This window comes from Paralichthys olivaceus, chromosome 3, assembly GCF_024713975.1.
Source record: "Paralichthys olivaceus isolate ysfri-2021 chromosome 3, ASM2471397v2, whole genome shotgun sequence".
NCBI lineage: Eukaryota > Metazoa > Chordata > Actinopteri > Pleuronectiformes > Paralichthyidae > Paralichthys > Paralichthys olivaceus.
Genome location: NC_091095.1, coordinates 3,987,686 through 4,012,083, shown reverse-complemented (window position 1 = coordinate 4,012,083; position 24,398 = coordinate 3,987,686). Strand labels below are relative to the sequence as shown.

At 46.5% G+C, this 24,398-nt stretch overlaps 2 protein-coding genes and 1 long non-coding RNA gene across 3 annotated transcripts in view; 1 reads left to right on the top strand and 2 right to left on the bottom strand.

Moving 5' to 3' along the window:
* LOC138407069 (uncharacterized) overlaps nt 1-5,352 on the bottom strand; it is a 38,782-nt gene extending 33,430 nt beyond the window's left edge. Inside the window, exon 1 of the long non-coding RNA XR_011240507.1 lies at nt 5,234-5,352. This is a non-coding gene — a long non-coding RNA (uncharacterized lncRNA). The remainder of the gene's footprint in view (nt 1-5,233) is intronic.
* On the top strand, nt 825-19,375 carry igfbp3 (insulin-like growth factor binding protein 3). The gene is made up of 4 exons (XM_020109255.2): nt 825-1,306; nt 5,973-6,223; nt 7,153-7,272; nt 15,810-19,375. Exons 1-4 carry the CDS (start codon nt 943-945, stop codon nt 15,933-15,935), a joined length of 861 nt encoding a protein of 286 aa, XP_019964814.2. The 5' UTR covers nt 825-942; the 3' UTR covers nt 15,936-19,375.
* Nucleotides 19,376-19,947: 572 nt separating this feature from the next.
* Nucleotides 19,948-23,687, bottom strand: igfbp1a (insulin-like growth factor binding protein 1a). The gene is made up of 4 exons (XM_020112031.2): nt 22,137-23,687; nt 21,848-22,017; nt 21,363-21,494; nt 19,948-21,089 (listed from the first exon to the last, which is right to left on the bottom strand). The coding sequence occupies exons 1-4, from the start codon at nt 22,516-22,518 to the stop codon at nt 20,979-20,981; spliced, it is 795 nt and encodes a 264-aa protein (XP_019967590.1). The 5' UTR covers nt 22,519-23,687; the 3' UTR covers nt 19,948-20,978.
* Nucleotides 23,688-24,398: the final 711 nt, after the last annotated feature.

Here is a 24,398-nt window from a genome sequence, read left to right as displayed (position 1 = left end):
GGGGGTCGGGATACTCGCCGGTGGGGCTCGTGGGTCGGGGGAGGGCGATGCAAAGTGCCAGATCACCAGGTCTGCTCAGGGTATGTGAAAGGTGAGCACGGCTTCTGAAAGGATTTGGGCAGAAGGCTCGGGTATGTAGTCTGGTCTGCACGTGCTCAAGTAGCTGTGGGTGCTGTTCTGACTGATGTGCAATTCTAACGCTGCAGGCTCCACCACCCAGAACAGTAAAGCAATACCTCGCTGGCTGCACCCACCGCTGAGCATGTGGTCCCACTCACAGAGAGGTTACATGTAAAGAAATTATTGTTTCAGTGGGTTAATATGGAGGCCACCTACACACCTGCCCAGAGGAATGTGCTGCATGGTGGGGGGTACTGCCAATGGCATTCAATCACATACCACTGGTGCCAGCAGGGGATGTGGCCAGTGGTGTGGAAACCTCCAGAGGACTGGGAACAGTCTGCACAGAGGGAATACACATGATTTCTCACTCTGGTTGCAATTTTGTGACAGGAACATGTTTATATTACTAATAAAGAGAAACGCATCTGCAGTCCACAGAATTCAGTCTTGTGACATGAGGCCAAATTTCCAGAACAGACACCTTTGGGTTTGTTCTCAGGACAGGGAGAGCACAAAGGCGCCGTACATGAACGGTCTTAAGTAAATTATTAGAGCCTAAGTGATTAACAGAGTTAAATGTTTGAGCAGAGCTCTCCTCAGGCTGCAGCGCTCCCTCATATCGGGGCTCTCCGTTTACATTATTCATACGGAGGAGGGTGTGACTTCTTGGCTCTTTTTTCCGCCTATATAAAACGAGAAGTTCGCGTAAAAGAAAATACAGATGGAGAAGGCTAGCCGCCTCGCTGTGTCACAGAGAGTCCCATTGAGCCTACGTGACAACTCACATACTGTCCCTTTGTGACCAGCTTAATCGGCAGAATGCCCGGTGCCTGTGTGCTTTTACTCGCCGCTGCGCTGGCTGCGTTCGCCCGGCTCGTCGGCACCGTGGGGCCGGTGGTCCGGTGCGAGCCGTGCGACGCCGGGGCGCTCCTGCAGTGCAAGCCCCTGCCGAAGGACTGCGCGGAGCGGATGAAGGAGCCCGGCTGCGGCTGCTGCATGACGTGCGCCCTGGGCGAGGGACAGGCGTGTGGAGTGTACACGGCGCGCTGCGGCTTCGGCTTGACCTGCCAGCACCAGCCGGGGGAGAGCCGTCCCCTGCAAGCGCTGCTGGAGGGACGGGGAGTGTGCTCCACTGCCGCGTCCAAAAAACTCAACAGCATCCTCATACCAGCGCAAAAACCAGGTAGACAGCCACGTTTTTATTTGCACGTTTGAATAACTGTAGACACCTTGTTGTTTTATGTTGTTGTTGTGGTTATTTGGTGGATTTGACGCGCTCCCCGTGAGGTGGTGCTCTTTGTTGACCAGACCTGGGGAGTTCCCTGTTCATGGAAACACAGATTATAGCGTCGCACTGATAGTGGATGAGATAAAGGTGCTTACACTGATCTACTTAAGATAGAAAGGCACAAAGAAACAGGGGCTGTTTTGCAGCCTGCCACAGTGTAAACCACCGATCCTGACCGCGGGGTTTTAGAGGGGAGGCTTGACATTGCACAGTGATGTGTTGATCTGGGTTAAACAAATCCTATAGGCTCCTGGAAGTTTTAGAGGATAACACCAGCCACCGTCAGGGTGTTTACGCAGAAATGAGTCGTTGCTTTCTCACCGGGCAGCCCGACACTTTGTTTTTCCGTGCGCGTAAAGATTCGTGCCATCATGCGTAAAATGCGCAATACATTAAAAAAGCTCGTCGTTTGCGATGTGCAGGCTGTTTGTTTTCAGAAAGTGCAACACTGCTCCTTCTCTTTTTCTCCCTTACACACACGAGCACACATATACACACGCACAGAGCCTGGCTCCCTCAAACCAATAGTTAAGGACTGCCACATACATACTGTAAGTATACAGTATTTAGCTGAGGCTGAGCGCAGACCATGTCCTTGTCTTTTGTAATGTCCCCATTTTCCTTCAAATAAAGCTCAGGGATTTTTGTACACAGAATTAAATTATGTGTTGTTGCTCTACTAGTCCATGTGGGCCAAAACATCTCAGCTGAGAGGGGCGTGAGTATGAGTGTGTCGTGTCTCTGAGTTCCCCATAAGAGACCAACACACACTTAAACACGAAACCAAAGCCTGTTACCAATGAACACAATGTGCAGAAACATGCACAGTGTGTTTCATGTGAATGGACGCACGCTGCTCACACTGGTGAAACGGCACACATGCCACCTCCGTGTGAATACACACGGCTGTGTGTTGGGGCACTGCTGACGTCAGGCCTCCAGGAGCCTCAGTGTGTGTTTTCATCTTACTGCTTATTTGGTTTGGCCACAGCAATGTGTGGTGTGCAAGCACTCGGCAGTCACATTGTCATTCATAAACACAGACACACAAGAACACACACACACAGCCAGAGTTACATACACATGCATGCATCCAGCACACACACTCAGAGACACTCAACAACTTGTCCAAACTGTTTTACCTTCTCCTACTCTTCAATTTCCTCTAATTACATCTGTCATTTTAAATCAGTTTCTCAGCCGCTAAGACAAACATCATTTTTCATACGGATGCAAATAAGTACATCTTAGGCCTGTGAAGCATTCGGCAACACAATCATTTACAGCCAAACATATCAATTCATGACCATTTACAGTATCTCCATGCACTTGTGGAGATGAGGAAGAAAAAATGTGGGAAATGGTCCCAAGCGCCCCTGCTGGTCGTAGTGTATCGGTGCAGCTCGGTGGTTTCCACCGCCATCAGTCCCCCACCTCTCCTCCCAGACATTAACAAGCCCCGCTCACCACAGTTTGTGCTGTTTACCCCTCTGCCATTATACAAACAAATTGCGTAATGTGTTTATCCAGATCCGCCCAGGCTTCCTTGAAAATTTACATAAAAGTTTATATCGACAATAAAAAGTCATGCTTACTTTAAACATAGCCATATTTCTGTCTTTGGTTATGGGCTTCATTTTTTTTTTTTTTTTTTTTGGCAAGAGTTCGGGAAACCACGTGGAGCGTCTGTCGCTGTCTGACTCCGTCCTGATGCAGCCGATGCTGTTGCTGACATCCATGTTGTTATTCTAAGTTCTGGTGAGCCTGGGAGACTGCGGAGTCCCACCACATCACTAATTGATCAGGTGGTCACGGAGAAAGGGTGGGCTGCCAGCCTGCCTGCCCACACGAGCTAGACGCCTACATGCCCGCCCGCCGCCCTCACCGCAGGCCTCCAACACAAAATCTGCTTTGAGTTAACGGTTAAAATCTGTGTGTGTGTGTGTGTAAGCACCCAACTGCATGTGTGTTCCCATCGTCACCCTCTCTCTCCGGGACATCGTCTCCGAGCTCTGTTAGCTTCTCTGACTGTGGGATGGTGTCGCAGACCAGAGGACGAGTAGAATGGTCGTGTCCTGTATTCATGAGGAGTGTTTGGAGCCCCCCCTCCCGTCCTGTCGCTGCGTCTCGGTCAGATGGTCCCTGCCTGTCTTTAACGATTTTACAGGAATCTTAGCCAGCTCCACGAGCTAATAATACATTTGTAGCCTTATCTCCCACTTTACCTCTCACTGCCTGAACCGTCTCCTCTTTTAGCCCCAATCCTTTAAAAGCTGTGTTTAGACTTGGCTCCTCTTTGTGACTCTATCTCTTGGTCGGCACACTGTGGAAATTTGTGGATATGAAATTGTCATGTTTCTGTTTATTACTTGGCTTCGTTTCTGGCTCCAAACAGCCCACAAGGCAGTGAGCTAACTTTATTTCGTCTGTTTGAACCAGGCCTCTTCAAGGCAGTGACGAGCTCTGTGCCAGATCACAGAGCTGCAGAACGCACTTGAAATGTTGCAGCTTTATTCTAAAACTGTTGAAATTTATTAGAAACACTAAACTAACACTTTACTTAGTCCATCAGTTGAAGTGTTTACAGCCTCGAGTCTACTTTGCAGGTTTGCACACCTGCAGCTGTGCTGTCCTGTTAAAAGATAAACCTTCAGTCCCACCTTGAGGACCTGAGCACTCTCACAGGTTTTCCTTAATTGTTCTTTGTTCCATTCAGCTCTCCCCCGAACCCTGATAAGTTTTCTGGCCCCAGAAAAATCCTGAAACCCCTCCCCAGAATCTTGTTTCTCATCGTCTGTAAGTCCTGAAGGTGATGTCATGTGTCTTTCTCCTCGGAGAAGCCTCTTTCTGGCTGATGGCCCCACTCCTGGAAGTTTGTCCCACCTCCACACAGGATATCTGGAGCTCAGACCTTGTGCTCATCAGGATCTTTGTTACCACGGCTACCAAAGTCCTTAATTGTTCAGTCCATAGAACGTTCTGTTCAGCACATTGTTTTGTAGCGTTGCAAATAACTACTTCAACACAATTCTGCTTCTGAGGTCTGCTGACAGTTCCTTCAGTCTCGTGGTTTGGATTTGGCTCTGATTTGCATCGTCAGCCATGACAACATATATGAAGAGCTGTGCATCTTTCCAAATCCACTGAAGGTGGAAACGGAGGAAACCTGAGCTCTTTCAACTGTCACCGCAAAACTTCTGAATCCAAATGTCGCTGTGATGATGCTGCAAGAGAAGCACCCATTCATACTTTTATACCATAGTATTTAAATAAAAACCGCAAACTTTACAATGTTATGAAGCAGCTTCTCGATCAGAACGTGAAACATAAAATATGTTATACCACGTATACTTCAGCTGTGACAGGTTATCATCCCAATATTCTAATCGCAGCCTTCAAGCTGTTTGAATCCCTGGAGGTGGGGTGATACATTTACAGATTCTCCTCTGTTCTAACCACGTGAGGACAAGTTTGAAGTAACGCTGCACATGAAGATTCCAGAGACTGAGCACAAAACACATTTTGCAACACTCGTGCAACATCTCACTGCTGCAGCTGCAGCCAGGCCACAGGAGAAACACTCAACAGGTGCTCTGCCAACACTCGACACTTCTTCTTTCATAGCAAATAAAACCTTTTATTTTCTCATGACTATCAGCGAAGCGCAGGACCGACAGGTGAAATGAGGTGAAGCACCTGGTCACGTGGCTTCAGGTGAAGAGCAGGCTGGTAAAACAGGTCAGGTTTGGACAGAAGCTGATTCACGTCGTGATAAAAATAAACTGGAAGTTTGACAGTTTCTAACTCTTCACGTTGACTCACCTCCAGCAGCTGTAACGACCGGGAGCAGCACCGGGAGCCGCCGGGGGAAGGAGCGGCTCTCCCACCGGTCCTGACACCTCCTAGCACCGGTTAGCATGTTAGCTAGGCTAACGTTAGCAGATAGCAAACACTTGGATGGGGGAGGGGGGGCGGGTCCTCCTCTGCGCTGATTGGATAGTTGGACTTCCTCTGTTTTCATCTTGCAGCGTTTTGATTGGTTCAAGAGTTCGTATCTTTAGCTGGAACTTCAGGGTCACACGCAAAGATGGGAAATTAGAATTTTAGTCTTTGTAAAACCTCACAATTACTCATAGGCCACATTAAATATCGTTTGTTTATATACTAAATATTTCTACAGCTACAATCTATCCACACATATACAAATGGTGATGTATCGCTTCATCCACAAAATTATTTCACTTTAATTTTATTGCGTAAATCTATTCCATATTTGACACCGGATATAAAGATAGATTTCATGACAGCTCACCAAAAGTTAAGTCAAAGCGTCTCGATCACCACCTGGTGGCTGACTGCAGAATTGGTAATAAATATGCCTCCTCCATTTTGGTGGATGGGACATGGACCGAACATGATAGTCAATATATACGTTAAATATTTTTCAGCGAGGACCTGGAGACGCATCGTCCATCTTTATATACTCTTTGTGGATGTTTGTATGTGGGCCGTCAACCACTAAACTTTATCATTAAAGACTGACTTCCCTTTATCTTCACAGAGGGTGGAGGAAATCAAGTAGAAGAAGGTTTTGCCAATGCTACGCAGACGATGACGGTGCTGACCGGCGTGGCGACTGTGAAGGGTGGACACGGTCGGGGTTCGATGGACACCAGGCCTCCGCTGCACAACAAGCTGATCCAGAAAGATCAGAACAGGAAGACGCAGAGCTACAAGGTGGAGTCAGTGTCAGGAGGAGCCAACATGGACATGCACAACTTCTCCCTGGAGAGCAAGAGGGAGACTGAGTATGTAAGTCACAACCACAGGAAGAGCTCTGACGTCTAATGGCAGAAAGTTATATAGAAATATCATTGATTCTGATCTGCAGAATGTGCAATAGAGCAAATATTAACATTTAGAATTAATATTATTCATAGTCCCTGACAAATAAATACAAGACAATAAAAATCTTATTTAAAAAGGTCTTCATGAGTGACTGTAACTTGCTCTCTTGTTAACTGTTGAGCTACTTTGTATTCTGGGAACAATATTCAGAGTAGAGACAGATGGAGAATGAGATGCAGAGGTAACTGGTTTGGAATGAACTACTGGCTCTCCGGAGCACGTGGCTGGCCACCCTGGCAAAAAATGCACATTGCTGTCAACCCATTGTAGGTGGTATGCATGTGCGGCCTCGTGCACGTGCAGCGAAAACACAAGATACAAACAGTGCGGGGAATCTCTCTTCAAAACATTGCTGTGCAGAGCAATTTGTGGTCAAAGACTCCACCGGGTCCCTTACGCATATCTGCTATCATTTAAACATCATTATTATATAAATTACATGCTCTCCAACATTTTTTAAGAGAAGGTACCACTTGACGTCTCAATTTAGGTCTCGACCTCTTCAATCTGGACATAACTGTGGGTTCATCACTGCGACTCAGGAACGCATTGTTCAGCTTCACAGTATGTCATCTGAAATTTTTGTCAAAATCACAGTTTCCTCAAATACTAATTAGGTCAGACTTAAAGGTTCAGTGTGTAGAATTTAGTGACATCTTGAGGTGAAGTTGCATGTTGCAGCTGAATACTCCCGGGCAGGGACATCATTTTCATTACCAGAAGTTCGATGAGACGTTGATGGGGCGTTAACGTCCGTGATGTTCGCCATAAACTTCCAGAACTGCATGGACACTTCTCATGTTCTTCTTATTCTGCGAATGTGTGTGTGCTAGGGGCCGTGTCGGCGGGAGATGGAGAGCATCCTGAACAGTCTTAAAATCAGCAACGTGCTCAACCCCAGAGGCTTCCGCATACCCAACTGTGACAGAAAGGGCTTCTACAAGAAAAAACAGGTGAATGGCTCTCCCTGCTGTTTCTTTATTTTACACACCATCTCCCTCTCTCTCTCTCTCTCTCTCTCTCTCTCACACACACACACACACACACACACACTTAAACATGCACACACCTGAGGACCACATGCCTGAACACTTCCAAAGAATCCTCGCCGACTCATCCAACCCACCCACCCACACAGCCCCCTTTTTTTGTGCAGCTCAGGTTGCCTTGACAGCCACATCAACACTATATTATCAGAATGGCTAATAACCATGTATTACTCCAGTAAATGCACTGCAGCCGTCTGACTCATGCCTCACAGGAAATGAAGTCGGTCAGGTGTGTTTGTGGGTGTGTGGTGTGGGAGAGTGTGGGGGGTAGGGATGTAAGAATGCGGTCGGGGAGTGTGTGTGGCACAGTAGATGTGGCGGCAGGGGAGTGTATGTATGGCGCGTGTTTGATGACGGTAGTTTTGGTGAGGGTGTGTAGGTGTGGGGTGCTGTTGGTGAGGTAAAAAAAACAAACAGACTGACACTGGTTTAGTTTTTCTTGTCCGTGGTGCAGCAGACTCGGGCCACCCATGGCCTGCTCATTTGCAAGACGGGGGGGAAAAAAAGAAAAGAACGAGGAAGCAGTAGTTTGGTGGGTGACATGTGCTGACCTGAGGGGAGGAAGGGTGAGACGGGGAGGTGGCGGATGGATGGGTGGGTGGGGGTTGTGGCGGTTGAGGTGGTGGGGGCATTACTGAGACATACAGCATGTCAAATAAATTTCCTGAGGTTGGGAGCCTTATCAGAGGGATTCCATGCTGCTAGATTCATTCTGAGAAACGCATGAGTCACCAAAAAAACCCCACAAGCACCATGAGTCAGAGACAACTCGAGCCATAACACACACACACACACACACACACACACACACCCAAACACACACACACACAGTATAAACTCATCCTCTCAGATTCTTGCCTCACTCTTTCCCCAAAGTGCAAAGTGCGGTTTCATTGTTCCCTTTTTATTCAGACACTTCCTTGTTCTTTTCCTGGAATCCATCAACATATACCTACCAGGAAAGTGTCAGTACTGCTCAAGGTGTGTGTGTGTGTGTGTTTGTGTGTGTGTTTAACTGTGTGTGTGTGCAGCAGTGTGCCAGCTCTTGTCGCCCTTTTCTTAGAGGGCCGGTGGGTTGCGGGGTGTTGTGTGTTAAATCCATCTGAGGGGATGTGCCTTCACGGTGCGTTGCAGAGATTTATGACCGGAAACACAGCGAAGAGGATACCGTGTGAACCGTCTAGGGTGACAATACTGTGAAAAGAAGGAAGCAAAGGGGGGTGGGGGGTGAGAGGGGTTAGGGAGGGAGGGGTCGGAGGGGGGGTGGGGGGGTGAAAGGACTGAGCAGAGGGGAAAGGGGCTTAACCACACACATGATACACAAGCTGTCTGTGGTATCTCCAGCCAAAATCTGTTCATATCATATATTCACGAACTGACAGTTACAGCTGCGAGTTTCATCTTTCATGTGGATCTTTAACACTGATAACAACAGGAACAAAGAGGCAACACAAACTGTTCCAAGAAACTCAAACACACAGAGATTACAAGTAAAGAAGTGAACATAAATTCCTGTTAGTGCGTCTCTGCCTCTTTATATGGTCATTGTTGTGAAACACAGAGAGAAGGAAAAGTTGCTTTAGTGCATCGTTTGAGGTTTGTTTGTCGTTCTTGCAGTTCTTGGTCTTTGTGGTTATGTTTAGTGTTTTGCCCCAATTTAAATCGTATTTTTCAGACTACAATCAGGGATTCAGCTGCAAAAGTGCGGCTTAATCCTCGTAACATGAAAGTAGTCCCTGCTCTTCCTTATTCTAAACACTCGCAACCAGTTCCTGTTCGGGTAGAAGTTGTCGACTTGTGTTTGATTTGTTTGCGATGTCACGTCCACCATATTCTTCCTCGATAGATCCAGGCTGACAAGAAAGTTCTGACTTCCAGATTGGAGACTGTTTGGCAGGTATACGGACTGAAGCTGGGACGATTCCAGATTCTTTAAAAGGGCGTTAAGGGTTTTCATGTTACGGTAAAAGAGTTTTAGTCTTGAGATATTAATCTTATATCTTATCTTATATCATATCTTTCCCCTTAAATCTCTGTCTGTCTCTCATATCTTAAAAACCGTTAATCTTAACAGCTTCACACTCGTCAGGCGTATTGTTAACGGTCAAAGGAAGTGCTTTGGACAAAGGGTTTGTTCAATAATAATAAACTTTGAACGGCTCTTTGTGCAGCAGCGCTGGTGCAGCTTCAGGGTTTTTGTGTGACCGTGGCTCAATAACTGCAGGTCACGATTAGTCGAGCACGTGTATCGCCGTGACGTTGCTACCCCGCCTCCATCCCCCGATCACTGCTCAACAGACTCTGCCTCCAATATTGGATATTGGGAGGAAGTGGAAATGTGTCACCAATCTTTATTTATACTCTGTGATAATGAAGCAATATCTACTAAAGGGATGTCCACATAACTTGGTGGAAGGATGAGACATCAGCGGACAAATCCAGGATTTTTTTTCCAAGATTGTGAAATTGGGCATTTTTTGACGTTTTCGTTGATTTTCCAGAAAATGATTCATGGATATGATATTAATGAGTGTGTGCAATTTGTGCAAATATAGGAAACATTTAAATTTAGTTAGCATGTATGTGAGCGTGCATGTGTGGTTTTCTGTGCATGTCGCTGGTAACACGAGTGCTTTCAGTCTGCTGCAGAAGTTTGAGCAGCATTCGCCCGAACTCTGCTACAGAGAAACCTATTTTTAGCAGCACTTATATGAATTGGCTCAGTATCCCAGTTCAGGTCATGCATGCCCAACAATGATCCACTCATTACACCCCTCAAAGTCTCACTCTCTCTCTCTCATTCATCATTTCACCCACCCATCATTACCCCCACTGTGCCCTGCCTACACTCATCCACTCGTCTTTTGTTCTGTCTGCCCGCTCCATCATTCTGTCCATCCTGCCCTTCCGCCCACCTGGCTTTTCCTTCCTTGTTTGGCCAGGAATCACCCCGCAGAGGGTTGTGAATGGGACGACAGTGTCTGCGTCTCTCTGTGTACTCTTTCAGAGTTTAGTGTGTGTGTGGTGGGAGGAGGAGGAGGAGGAGGAGGAGGAAGAGGCAGTGGGTTAAGGATGTGAGCCAGGTGCCTGCTTACCCTGATCCCTTCCTCCCTCCCTCCCTCAGTCCTGACAGTGCCAGGCCCATAAGAGCTGACTTATTGAGCGTGACTCAGAAGGATCTGTGGAAACGTACACACTGACCACAATGGCTTTATAATAACTGGCCAACCTTTGGGCACCCAGACAGCTATTTTCACTCTGTCTCTCTCTCTCGTTCTGTTCCCTCCCTGAATTTCTAATCCACCAACTTCTTCTTCCTCGCTGCAGGATCTGGAGTCGTTGTTTTTTTGCCGTTAGCTGTTGCATAATAAAACGACACAGGAATATTTTCTCCAATATCTGTTGCAATACGATGCATGAGTTTGAGCTTTAATGTGAAAAACGTATAGTAGTAGAGAATACAAACACCAAATTGAAATGCATCAATGTTCAGTGTCTTAACACAAGAAACAAAGATTTGATCTTTTAATTTTGAGACAGATGAGTAATATCAAAGAATAACTCAATCCCTAATATCAGTGCTGCTCCAAACTTGATTTTATACAACAGTCCTGAAGTTTGTCATAATGATCAGCTTGGTGCTTCAGCTAATAGTACTTTTCATTACTGATTAATATTACTGCTCTTTTTATTTTTGGCAGATAAAATTAGATCCAAAACCTAATTTTCTTCTCTTTGCATTGGCAATGAGTTAAGGGTCGTCCACTAACCAGAATACCGGTGGTTCGATTCCCCAGCTCCTCTGGCCTGCATTCCCAAGTGTGAATGTGAAATTCTGAAGACATGATCAGCTTTGTTAGTCGGCATCAGTCTGTGCTCGTTAAATGTGTCTCTCTTTGGTGAAAACTGTGTAACGCAGCTGTTGAAGAAGTGACTAAATATGTCCCATTTAAAACGTGTCCTCTTCGTCCACTCACGTCACATCATCTCTCACCTCATCCAGTCGTACTAACATCGATCTCACCTGGTCCGATCTCATTCCGTCAAATTCTGAGTGAACTTTGTAAAGTTTAATATTCAGGCTCCTATTGTGAAGTGTGTCTGCTCCATTCTCCCAAAACAAACACCAAATATTCTGCAGTTCAATTCAAACTCAGACTTTCATTAAATCCTATATTTTTCTAGAAAAAGCAATATCCTGCAGCTACTCTCAACGCACGCACACAGATGCACCTTCTTTTACACAAATACATATACATGCACCCCTATACACACACACACACACACATTGCATTTTATGAGCTTATGTTTATCCTGTGGTCAGAACAGGCTCTTTTTAATGTCCGTGAAGCCCAGCGGCGCTGCTATTAGCTATAAAGACCAGCATCACAAGAGCACGCATTCATACACACAACACACACGCATACACACCCCATAAAGGTCGCATTATGAATGGGTGGGGTGGATGAAATTAGCCTTTTTAGCGAGAGCTGTGCGGACCATGCGGGGCCGGACTCAGAGCAGTGAGGTCTGAGCTGATCCCGGTTTTAGACCCTGGGAACCTGGATGCAAGTGTGTGACACAAAACTTGAGATTGATGCAGTTTTACATTATAGAAACCAATTGCAGCATTTAGGTTTATGCTGGAGGAGTATCCAGTATGGTTATAGTCGCTTGGTGTGTTAAAAATAAAGTTTACTTGATAAATCAGAAGCAAATATCAAGAGTTAGGAAGAGAAGTGTTGCCATGACACATAATGCTCCCGTAATTCAAACTGTTGAGGCACCATAGTGTCTTCAGCTGAAGCACAACAATCAACACAGGTTTTTATCTCCTCTTTCCATCTTTCCTCCTTTCAGGTGAAAGTTGAGTTTTATAAACAAAAGTTATTTCTTTAGCTTCAAGGGTCAGTTTCTATTTTTATGCTCAGCGTGCGATAGGTGATATGTACATCATCACACAACAGTGTAGTTTTGTTTCAGTGTCACAGAGACCTGACATTTCGACAATAAGAAGTGGAAACTCAGTGATGCTTTGTCTTTCAGTCCTTAAAGGCTTCATAAGGAAGCTGTAAAGTGACGTCCAGTTCTCAGTGGAAGTCTGGATGTCCTAGAGTGAGAGTGTGTGTGTGTGTGTGTGTGTGTGTGAGAGAGAGAGAGAGAGAGTGGATTGAAGCAATAAAGGAAGGATTGCTTGAGATGACTGCTAATAGTTCACAGATGAAAGAGAGACTGAACGGAAATTCAGAGGTAGCCAAGCAACAGGGGAATGCACACATGCACATTTTGCTCTTCCTCTCCCTTCCGCCTCTCCTTTGGCTTTTCAACCCTCCCATACACACACACACACACTGACACACACACCAGGCCCATACAGGACTCTATCATCATTAACCAGAGCAGAGGAACACAATGTTAAGCTCCTCTCCGCAGTCTCGTCCGCTGGGTCGGGGCAAAAATAGAACCTGGCCGCAGACGATGGCACCGTGAGGGGGAATGAAGGGAGGAGAAAGAGAGAGAGAGAGAGAGAGAGAGAGAGAGAAAACAGGGTGAAACAGAGGAGGAAGAGGAGTGTTAGGTGGGAGGAAACCCGAGTTCATCGAAAAAGAATCCCCTGATGATGTTAGAGTGTGAGAACGAGGGGAGGGGGTGTGTCCGCCTGCGTGCTCTCCACCAGACTGCTGCAGTAGTTGTTGGTATTTTAAGAGGCCTCTGTCTCTGTAGAGCTTCCTTTGATCATGCACTCAGGCTGCACGTGGACGTGGACGTGGACGCCGCCGGAAACAGACACCTGGTCACACTCTCAAGCCCGTCTGTCTGTGTGTCTGTCTGTGTGTCTGTCTGTGTGTCTTCCTCTGTGCACAGTCTACGACACAGTCTGCAGGATTCAGGAGCGTTTCTTTGTTATGGCTCTGCATTCCTAAGTTGTAGGAATTTGAAATAAACAATAACTTGGAGATTAAAATGCTGATTTCAGCTTTAATTTCAGGGCATTTACATCCGATGAGCCGTGTAGAAATTATAGTCCATCATCGGCCTAAAAAGTGTCATGAATCCGACGCTTCTTCGCCGAAGACGGGCAGGTTCTCATTCCTGCTCTCAAGTGAGACTCCTGAGCTTGTGGTTACGACATGGGAAGTCGTGTACGTGGCATGCTTGGCGTTTTAAGTGGTTAAGTCATTAGAACGCAGCTGCTAGGCAACAGAAATATGGACGCCAAAAGACCCCTCGTCTTCTCTTTCTTCAGAGCCAACAATTTAACAAGTTAGCAAATGGGGAAACACGGGAGAGACCACAGACATCTTACTCAGACATATACATAAAACCAAAATTACAATATATTCACCAACAAAACTGGGACCCATCGATTCACAGACTTTGAATAAAGATGGTCGACACGTCTCCACTTCCTCCCGAATTCCTGAAATCATGCTAAAATATCTTGGATACGAGCTCAGAACCAATCATGGGTCATTCATTTCATTTTTTATATCATCAAACAGAAACATGAACACAATCAGTGTGATATGGAAATCAGAAAAAAACATCTTTTGATAAAATAGAGTAAAATATAAAAAACAAACTCCGGAGAAAGTCCAGACCTTAATCTGCAGACTTCCTCTGGAGCTCACGTCTCGAAACGTCTTTATCGTCGACTCACTGATTGCAAGGTCGTAGACAGGTGTGTCTCCGCTTACCCCTCGGACCTATCACAGAGGGGGAGACGAAGGGGGGGGGGAGTTATTCTCAGCCCAACTGATTGGGTCGTTTCATGTGTGCTCCCTGAATGCAGCTCATAAAGTTGCCGTCTGACATTACTGCACACATGCATGTCAGCACATGTGTGGAAGCAGGTGGGGGGGTTTTCATACTGTATGTACAGTACATACAACTGATTTGTGTGTTTGAAGATGTGCGTTTATGCGCACACACACACACACACACACACGCATGCATGCTCGTGCACATCGCAGGCCATAATCAGCTCCAGATGATTTTGAGTGTCTGCCAGCTTCCCAGAATAGCAGCGCTGGTTTCCCTGCAGCCCTCCAACTGGCCTTGGCAAATATTTTAGCAACTCCGTGTTTACCTTCACACTCCGTTCCTCGTTCGCTGTCTCTCTCTATCAAAACTGATCTGCTTTTTCATAATTTGCGCCCTCTGGTCAGGAGCCTGATGTATGAACCGCTCCTCAGCTCATAGACGGCACCACGCTGGTTTCACCTGGAAGTGAAAGTCCTGCTCCGATCCATAAATATTTATTATGGTCTTTCACAGCTGCAGCATCTGTGCTGTGTGTCTCTCATACCTCTTTTACACCCAAATTAATAATCGATGAACCCGCTCAAAAAAGGCATTTGACTCCTCTTCCATTGCTACTTGGGTCATGTACGAAGTGACTGTTATGTCATTAGAGTCCAGGGCCAGTAGAGGGCTCCAGCATTAATTTCATAGTGGGGTTTATAGTCGTAGGCAGAGTGTACAGGATCTTAGCCTTACCTCCGGGTTGCTCATGTTTTAATGTTGCATGGCGGTTCCTGCTAAGAAGCCAGTTCAATAGATTCGATTATTGAAAATATCACAAGGAGTTTGTAATTTTTCTCCGGAGCATCATGTTCAACGCCACAAACCCGAGAAGCTCTCTCACCTCGCTGTCTCGACAGTGTTGCATATTCTGCGATATGAAAAAAGAAATTGGCTGTTAAGAAACAAACGGGAGTTCAATACGTGTTGAAACGTTGCGCAGAAAATGTGAAGCGTCAGCGTCTAGACTGCCAAAATAAAGAAGTAGAAGAAATTAGCACGTTCATGCAGGTGTCATGTTTCAGTCACGATAAAACTTGTGTCTCCTGCTGTCGTTTGACTCGGGAGTCAGATTGTTTTCATTCCCACCGCAGACAAAGACAAGATGTTGGTGGGTGGTGTTTTGTTTTTTGACCAGTGGAAAAGTGGCTGAACATAAAAACTCCTCATGTCTTCATGTGCTGCAGCGCGTTCCTGCTAGTGATCGATGAGATGTTTGTCTGAGTTGTGCTGAGGCACGACTTGGCCTCCTGACAAGCATCCAGAACCTGAGAGCCAACACAGAGATGGAGTGTTATTATAAAACTCAACTGCACAGTGAAGGTGGTGTTGATAAAGCTGTGTCAGGATAATAATTCGTCACCCTGGAAACGCTAATCTGTTTTCACAGTGTTGCTCTAAGTGATAAGTCCACCCCCCCCCCCCACACTCATGTCTTCTCCCTCTGACTTTGAACTGACGCTGGCAGTTGGAGTTGACTGATGTTTGTGTTGGTTCCACCTGTCCGTGCAATCCTTCTTGCTGAAGGCTGAACACAACAATCTCTGCACGGCAAACATATTCTGCAACAAAACAAAAAAAAACAGGCAGCGAAAAACTTTTGTTCTTATTCTTCTCCTCTCTGTGTTTCTTTGCAGTGCCGTCCATCCAAAGGCAGGAGGCGGGGATACTGCTGGTGCGTGGACAAATACGGGCAGCCTCTGCCGGGCCTGGACGGCAGAGAGCGAGGCGAGACGCAGTGCTACAACCTGGAGAGCAAATGAGAGGACGGAGAGAGGAAGACAGCGAATAAGGGGGTTGGGGTGGGGGTGGGAGTAAGTTGGGGAGACAGAGAGAAAGAAAAGAAAGAAAGAGGTAGAGCCTTCTTTGCTCTTGCATATAGTTTTATGTAAACATTTGAAGGAGCTCCGGACCTCCAGGTCCCATTTCTGTCGGAGAGAGGGAGGGATAGGAGAAGGGGGGAGGCGACGGGCCCAGCCTCCTGTCCGTCACAGCTGTCCTGTGCTTAGGAAACCTCTGTCCTTTCTTTAAAAATAAAAAAAGATGAAGCTCAAAGCTGACAGAGAATGGGAGGAGAGAGAGAATCCTATCATCTGCACTATTCTTTAAGAGAGAGAGGAAGGAGGGACTTTTCCACTCACTTTAAAGAGGACTCCTTTGTGACTGTGACCCCAAGAACCGCACCACCACCATTTACATGTGTGTGTCTGTCTGTGTGTATGTGTGCGTCTTAATGTGTGAGCACCTGCCTTGCGAACATGTGCACAGCTGCATGTCTGTGCAACGTAGCGAGTGAGTGGAAGTTGATTTGTGTAAATACCGTTTGTCACTAAGCTCAGTTCAGAGATGTTCGACTGCTCCATTAAACAATGCAGGAAAAACAAAATGAAAACACTCTCCGGCTCAGGGTCCATGTTGAAGTGAAGGATTATGGGGCGGCGGGGTCTTGATGGCCACCAGAGGCCCTTCTTTCTGCCAGTGGCGTTTCCCTCGTCCTACTGTCCAAAAGGGAACGGAGGCAGTTACGGTGCCTTAAAAAAAAAAAAACCTCTCCGAGCCCACTCTCACATTCATCGTCTGTGGTCCTCGACTAAAGGAACAACTCCCTGAAAATCTACCTCATGAGTTTCAGATAGCGCCCCTTGCAGGCTCGAAATGAGACTTTTGTAGTTTGTAGCCGCGGCAGCTTTAACATCACCTTGGATTCCCAACGGCTACAGATGATTTGAAGGTGACTGAGCAAAAACGGCATAAATACGTCCATGTGAACAAACTCCTGCAGCTCCACGTCTTAGCTGATCATGCATGTCTGTGCTCATAGTTACAGGAAACACATTTATAAACTGCTTCTATTAAATTCGTTCTTTTGGACTGAATCTCCTGCTCACATCTTCTCACATGGGCTCATTCGGATATCATCCACAGTTTTCACTGATACTCAGAATGTCCGCAGCAACTTCTTGTTGTCACATACGTGACAACTGGATAGTTTCAGGAGATTTTCTGGAGTCCAGTGCACATCTGAAAACAGCTGTAGACTGAAACGTGAAGAAGTTTCAATAAGAAAAAGCCCCCTGAGGTAGTGAGATGAAAGCAGCGAGACAACCAGCGCCTCAAGTACCAACTTGTAAAATATCACATTTCTCCCGAAATATAGATGAATACACGAATTCCGTTGTCTCTAACGTGTTCGATTCTTTACACTTGATGTTTGCTAGCAGTATAAGTGGATGTAGCTATGAGTGACAGACAGCTAAAACGCTAACTGCACTATCATCATGAATATATGGAACATGCCCATCACATTAATGTGCAGTCGAATTAATGAACCATGTTGCAGCAGCTCGAGGAGTTTATGTGGACGTTCTTGTGTTTTTTTCGGAGCCACCAGCCGACAGGAGGTGTCTGAGACTCATGAGACTGATTTTTGGCGGATTTTGAGTCTTCGGTCTGTTTAGATGAGTCTGTCTTCTGTCTCTTACCTGCCCCTGTTGTTCCCGTCCACATCCGCATCCCTGCTCCACCCTAACACGCCACAGCTCCACCCAGCTCCTCGCTCCCTGCTCTTATACCTCATCCGCCACGAAGCTCCAGTGCTGAGGACGTTTGATCCTGCATGTCTTTACCCCGTCACCCGTCCAAAACCTTGTCTGCGTCTCTGTGCCTCATCCCGTCACTGCCTCCAACCCACTACCCTGAGCTGTTCTCCCCTCACTCCAGAACACCCCCCTCTGGTCCTCTTCCTGTCAGTGGTGCAACCTGGTGTAGACTTGTTTAAAGGGGGTGAGGCCGGTGTGACCGCCTCGCCCCACCGCAGGTGCCAGCTGCCCTTATGCTTCAAGCACAAGCACTTAAAGCACTTTAGCTGCGCCGCTACTCGTCAGTGCATGCAGTTAAAGACAATTGGACCTATCTGCATCTGCATACCTTCCCTCAGAGGTAATGTGAGATGAAACAGTGCGATACTGTAAGAAAACAATAATAAAGCTGAGAGGAAACAGAAAAAAAAAAAAAACGAAGATACACCAGGACTTCTGACAGCAAACTTAGCGAAACACCCCTCCGAAATTTTCCATTCAATGCAACTATTTTCTTTTGTTGTTGTTGTTGTTGTTTTTGTTTCTTTGAAAAACACTTGTATGATCGTATGCCAACAAATCTCCACGAGGTGGACACAGCACCAAATATGCATTCACACGAGTGGCAGGGGGCCTGAGGGAGGAGGCGTGGTCCTCCCCGAGGAGCTTCCTGCCCAATGCTCTCCCACATCCTGTGTAAAGACTTGAAAAGTGGAGAGAGTGCCGACAAAGAATGCTCGCCCAGTAGCTCGGTAGCATGGAATCGGCTGAACACTTCCTTTAATAGAAAGCAGCAACTTACAACCAGCCTGTTGGTGCTAAACCCCGTCCACTCAGAGACTTGATCTAAGGGGAGGAACAGACGTACAAATATGTTTAAGCTACCTTCCCTGATATTTGTAAGTGTGTCTTTTTATATATATTATTATTATTATTATTATTATTATTTCCTGGCCAGCTATGTGTCTGACTAGACATCATGTACAGTACTTAAAAATGAAAATTATTTATCTAAGAAAGAATTATAAGCTGATCCAAACTAGGTTTTCTTATGAACAATTCAGTGACTCACCGATTGCACAGCAAAGTCTCTATGATTCAGTGTATTTTTGGGAATATAATCACTAATGAATGTTATATTTTTTAAATGAACCTTTTTCCTTCTGTCGCTCGGCGATGTCGTTTGTAAGCTCCGACCCCGGCGGGCGACTTTCAGCCTCGGGCAAGAAAACTGTGTCAGTCAGACGCTCAGGTCTCTGGTCATCTTCAGTTCACTGCTTCTCGAGGCCAGTGAACCTCTCACCTCTCACTGAGTCACTTCTCTCCATGCACACCCAGCCATCCCGCCTCAGTCTGTTCGTGCAGAGCCAGGGTCACACTCCTGTCATGTCACTTTTATTTTTATCAGTTTTATTTGTCCCTGCTGGTCACATTAAGAATCTCTCTGTTCACGGGTAAATGGGTTTTTGTTTTTTCATTTCAAGTTTCTCCTTCAAAGAGTTTATTTTGATTCTTTTCATTAACTAAACTACAAATCACACAGAGAACAGAAATGATTTTGATTCAAAGTATAATTTGTATTTAATGTCTTTTTTTTAAAATAAAACAAAGTGAACACATCTTAAGATGCCGTCTCTGAGGTTTGTGTTTTATTTGTCTCTCCTCCATCTTTGACTTTTCATATCACAGAGAAGGAAGAATCTAATAATCAGCTGACTGAAATTTCTGCTGGCGATCAACTTATAAATTTCCTCCTGTTGAAGTCCCTGAATGCAATCAGGCTCCCCTCAGTCTTGGAATGTGTCAATAGGGATAAAGCACAGGTTCAATATGTAAAGAATAAAAATAAATCTGGTGGTGCCAGGCAGGCTGGCAGCGGGCACGGGAAGGTTGAGGCGAATTCCTGTGCCCGACCAAGGCAAACAGAGAGCGGGTCAAAAGGCAGCGCAGAGCTGCGTGTCCCAGCAATCTGTCTAAAGTTAGACAAGGAGCTCCACTTTAGATCACAGTGATAACACTCCACACAAACACGCTGGAAATAGAAGATGTGGTGCAGAGGTGCATCGACACGCAGACTTTCACAATCACAACCTGACGAACGTGTTATGATTCTCCTGTTTTGCCACTTGTGGGTGTTTGTGCACAAAATGACCCCAACCCCGTCCCTGAGGTGAATGAGAGGCCAGAGGCACATAGCTGAGGTTAATGTTTTTATTAAATATATCACCTTTTTTTTTCTCTTACATTACATCTCAATTACAAAAGTGTACATACACACGAGTGAGCAGTTAGTCACTTTGGAGTCGACTCACATCAACAACAATTCTCTCTCCAACAGCAGCATGTAGACAGAGCGGAGCACGCCACAGCGGGACGCGCTCTTTGTGGTCATGTGTTCTTGGTCAGAGAGAACAACAACGCATAAAGTAAAATGACACGTCTTTTGTCGACACGTCAACACAAGTGACAGCAGACACATAAATATCGGAGGTAGGTAAATGTAAGAAATACCCGTCTGAGAGGCAGTGCAGGGAGGCACCTCCTGTCATGCTATCTGCAGCCCCATGGAACCATGGGAAATGTCTTCTGAGACCGTGTTAGAGTTATGCATTCACTGACAATAGCTGATCATGTGTGACAGTGGAAAATAAAATAACATAAAAATGGCATCAATGCAAAAAAAAAAAAGAAAAGTCATTTAGAATAACTTCTAAATGACATTTGGTCACTCAGTGCTTTTGTTCTTGGTTCGTCTCAAACCAAACCTCCAGAAAACTCCTTAAGGGTAGAGCGAGCTCAACTCAGCAGTGGAGATACTCAGGGCCAAGATACATATATGTACTTTATATACACTCACAAAAATAATAATAATAATAATAATATAATAATAACAAAGCAATTATATAAATACTCACGAAATAATTACAAATAACAAATAAAATGCAGTAACGTCGAAATAAATAAGGCTGAAGAGTAAATGCAAATATTAAAATCTCCTTTTCAGAAAAACAAAAATAGATTTTTTTTTCTCTTTGGGACGGGTGTTTGAGGGTGGGGGGGTAGGGGGGGGGACGCACAGCCCCGCAATGACAGTGTACCTGAATTAAACACCACCATGGACAAGATCAATAAATAAACAAATATCAAAAAGGGAAATAATCAGTGGCTTCTTCTTCTTCCTCTTCTTCTTCTTCTCCTCTCTTGTGATGCATCAGTGGTCGACCCCGTTCAGGGACACTCTGCTTCTGCGGACAGATCGGTCGAACCTAAAATCTTCTTGCCGTTCCAGGAGTTCACACACCAGCATCGACCCCTCTGTCCGTCCAGGGATGATTCACACTGCACAGGCAAACACACAGGAAATCATTTCATTTACCTGCTTTTTCATACGTGACACACACATGTGCACATCACACATCAACTGATGTGCTGAACAAATCCTTGCCTGCATCACACACACACACACACACACACACACACACACACACACACACACACACACACACACACACACTTCCAACCTGTGCTTGACATAATCTTGCTGCTCACACACACAACCTTTCTTGTGCCGCACCCACTGCGCACAGAGCTCATTCTGCAGAGCACACCCACCTGTTTGGGTTTGTAGAGGCCGCGCTTCTCACAGTTCGGGATGTAGAACCTGGTTAACTTGTCTCCTAGTTTCTGCTGGGACTTGGCAATCTTGTCCAGGGCCCTCTGCAGCTCCAGGTGACAGGGCCCTTGCTGAGAGAGAGAGAGAGAAGGGTTAACTCCTGCGCACAGAAACTTCAAACACTGATGTATTGTCAGCAAACAAGTGGTCTGGCATCAAACTACTAATAAAACTTGTATTAACAAGCATCTCCATCCTCTCTCTCTCTCTCTCACTCTCTCTCTACATCTCAGGATTCTTCCCCTCATCATTTCTAACAGCACACGAGCTCCCCCTTGCGACACGCCAGTCCTTTCCCAGCGCCCCCCCACTCTCTTCCAAAAAAACTTTGAGGAACATATTGCGCTGAGGATTTTGCAGAATTCACGCACGGTAGTATGTGTGTGTGTGTGTGTGTGTGTGTGTGTGTACGTGCGTGCCTCACCTGCTCCACCAGTTTCCTGCGGATGGCGACGAGTTTGGCTTTCATGCTCTCCTGCGCGTCAGTTGCAACCCTCGGGTCGTAGGGCTTACTGTGGCCGGGGAGGTAGAGGCTGGAGCCGGGGTCCGAGACCATGGCTGTGTTCTCCATCTCCGCCTCTGGCTCTGTCTGATCTGCGGGAGGAGGATGAACGAGTGTGACTGAGAGCAGCTTCACGTTAAGTGTTTCTGGGTGTAATGATGAGAATTTACTGGATGTGCTAAAACAGAAATGTGGGGGTGACGGGCCTTACCTTGAGTCTGGGGCTCGGGGGTCGTCCGGGGCTCCGTGCTCTCCGTGCACACGGCTTGTCCCCGGGTGAGGGAGTGCAGCGGCCGCGGGTCGCCGGGTCTCGGGGTGCACCTCAGTCCGGAGCCGCACGGCGCCGTGTAGATCCCGCACAGGTCCGCAGCCTTCAGGGCGCAGGCGAGGCAGCATCCGCAGCCGGGCTCCCGCAGCACCTCGGTGCATCCGGGCGCCACCGCCGGACACTGGCTCAGCTTCTCCGGAGTGCACGGGGCGCATCGGATCGGCTCTGGCCCCAGCACCGGGGACCCCAGCGTCCCCGTGGCCAGCACGGAGCACAGCGCCGCCACCACGACGTGCTGCAAATGTAATCCACCCGTGGCCAACATAGTGAGCTGGATACTAAATATAGAAAATAAAAATGTGGAGCAAGGTGGAGAGAATATTCAAAGAATGAGAAAAAGCCGGATTCCCACGGTTCTTGCTCAGTTGTGTCTTTCGTTTGATTTTGGGAAAATGTCTAACTGTGCCTTGCGCGCAGCCGTATTTATAGCCGGCTCCTCTGTGAGTGTTTGACGCATCGGCGTTATGAATGATTTCTGAAAAGAAGGTGTAATGATACGATGGGCTGTGATTGGCCCGCCTGTGTCCGGTCATCCAGTTCATTTGAATACAACAACCACGTCAATATTGATTTTGGAACAGGCAGTCTCCTGCACGTATCGCTGGCAAATGACGACACCGGTGTTTGATGTTGCAACCGAGGACCCCCCCTCCCCCTGTTCTCACCCGGGTGCGACACCAGGCTGCACCCCCACATCTGAACATTACACACACACACACACAGTTTGTTTTCATGAGTTCAATAAAGAATCATTTCTCCCTGAGTCACTGTGGAGCTGATTGAATCGATTTGTTTTCTGCTCTGACACAAACCAGCTCATCTCATTTGAAAACAACGTTGTCCATTCATGAGTGTGTTTCTGTTGTGTTTGTTCTTTTCATTGACTGCCCTCCCCCAGAACTTCTTACACAACTTTAGGGGGGAAAACTAATAATGAGCGAAAATTACGCACGCCCACGCTTCGGCACAGAGAGCGTGCGTGGCCACGCTGAGCGCGCGGACAGGCGGCTCTTGGAACAATCCGTGCACGTCAGAGTTGTGATGAGTTCCAACCTTTACAAATTACTATAAACGAGGGTCACGGTTCACTCCTGTGACTCTGTGCCATGTGATCCCCTCTCCCTGCCTTTGCGCGCGGCTCCGGGGCCCGGTCCAGGAGATGTCCCGCTGCAATGACCCGTTTCCTGGGACAATAATAGCGCAGAGCTCTGAATGGGAGCTGACATGGCCGCAGACACGTCCCCCCTCGCATCGCTCCTCTCTGGGGGATTTGAAGGTCCCACGCTGGACGACGCGCACGTTTTCACGGCTTGCTGCAAGACATTTGGCGTCACGTCACCACGAGGCCCCCGGACTTGCGAGTGTTTAAGTTCCCTGCTTTAGAAGAAATGACTGAAAACACTTTAAACCTCCACATTTGTCTTCTCAAACTCCACTCTTCTGTGTTCATATCGCAGGTTGCATCATAGTGATCGGCTCCACGCAATGTCTTATGGGATTGCATCATCTGTCAACCGGTGTGAACGGTCACTCTCACGTGATTTACAGATTCCCAAACGCCTCCTGCGCTAAATAAAGCTCGTAGTGAAATCTGATGTGGCGTGATACCACTCCACACACACACACACACACCCCACCATCATCACACACTAATGAGATGCTGCATCTTCACGTGCACGTGGAGGTGAATTCAGTCCAATCACACACACACCTCTGGTAGGAAGTAATCTGATTACTCCATTGAACTGGTGCCTTTCGAATTCGCAGTCCTCCCAGTTCACGTCAGATTACAGAGGGAGACATTGGATTCACAATATAGTTACTCTGCAGATTATGATTTTCATTTAAAAAGTTTAATGTGTCTTGGATAAAACTAATAATATATTTTATGAATCATTGAAATGTTCATTTACGGTTTATTTAAGGTAATAAAATCATCTTTTCCTTCACTGCCTGATTATATAAAATACAGAATATTCTATATCATCCCTCTGCAGCTCTTCATTGAAGCCTCATATCATTCACATGTGTTTTGAATGTAACGGCTTCACTGTCCCATCAAATATTCTCAACATCAATTCATACATTTTCCCATGAAGCCGAAGCATCTGAGATTTAAAACAAATCTCTGTGGGTCAGAGGCTG

What these genes read in the sequence shown, in the direction of transcription:
- igfbp3 (XM_020109255.2), top strand. Translation starts at nt 943, where the DNA reads ATGCCCGGTGCCTGTGTGCTTTTACTCGCCGCTGCGCTGGCTGCGTTC. An exon ending in CATACCAGCGCAAAAACCAG is followed by an intron (nt 1,307 to 5,972) that starts GTAGACAGCCAC and finishes TTATCTTCACAG; the next exon opens with AGGGTGGAGGAAATCAAGTA. An exon ending in GCTTCTACAAGAAAAAACAG is followed by an intron (nt 7,273 to 15,809) that starts GTGAATGGCTCT and finishes GTTTCTTTGCAG; the next exon opens with TGCCGTCCATCCAAAGGCAG.
- igfbp1a (XM_020112031.2), bottom strand. Translation starts at nt 22,518, where the DNA reads ATGTTGGCCACGGGTGGATTACATTTGCAGCACGTCGTGGTGGCGGCG. An exon ending in GCAGGAAACTGGTGGAGCAG is followed by an intron (nt 21,495 to 21,847) that starts GTGAGGCACGCA and finishes TCTCTCTCTCAG; the next exon opens with CAAGGGCCCTGTCACCTGGA. An exon ending in GCCTCTACAAACCCAAACAG is followed by an intron (nt 21,090 to 21,362) that starts GTGGGTGTGCTC and finishes TTGCCTGTGCAG; the next exon opens with TGTGAATCATCCCTGGACGG.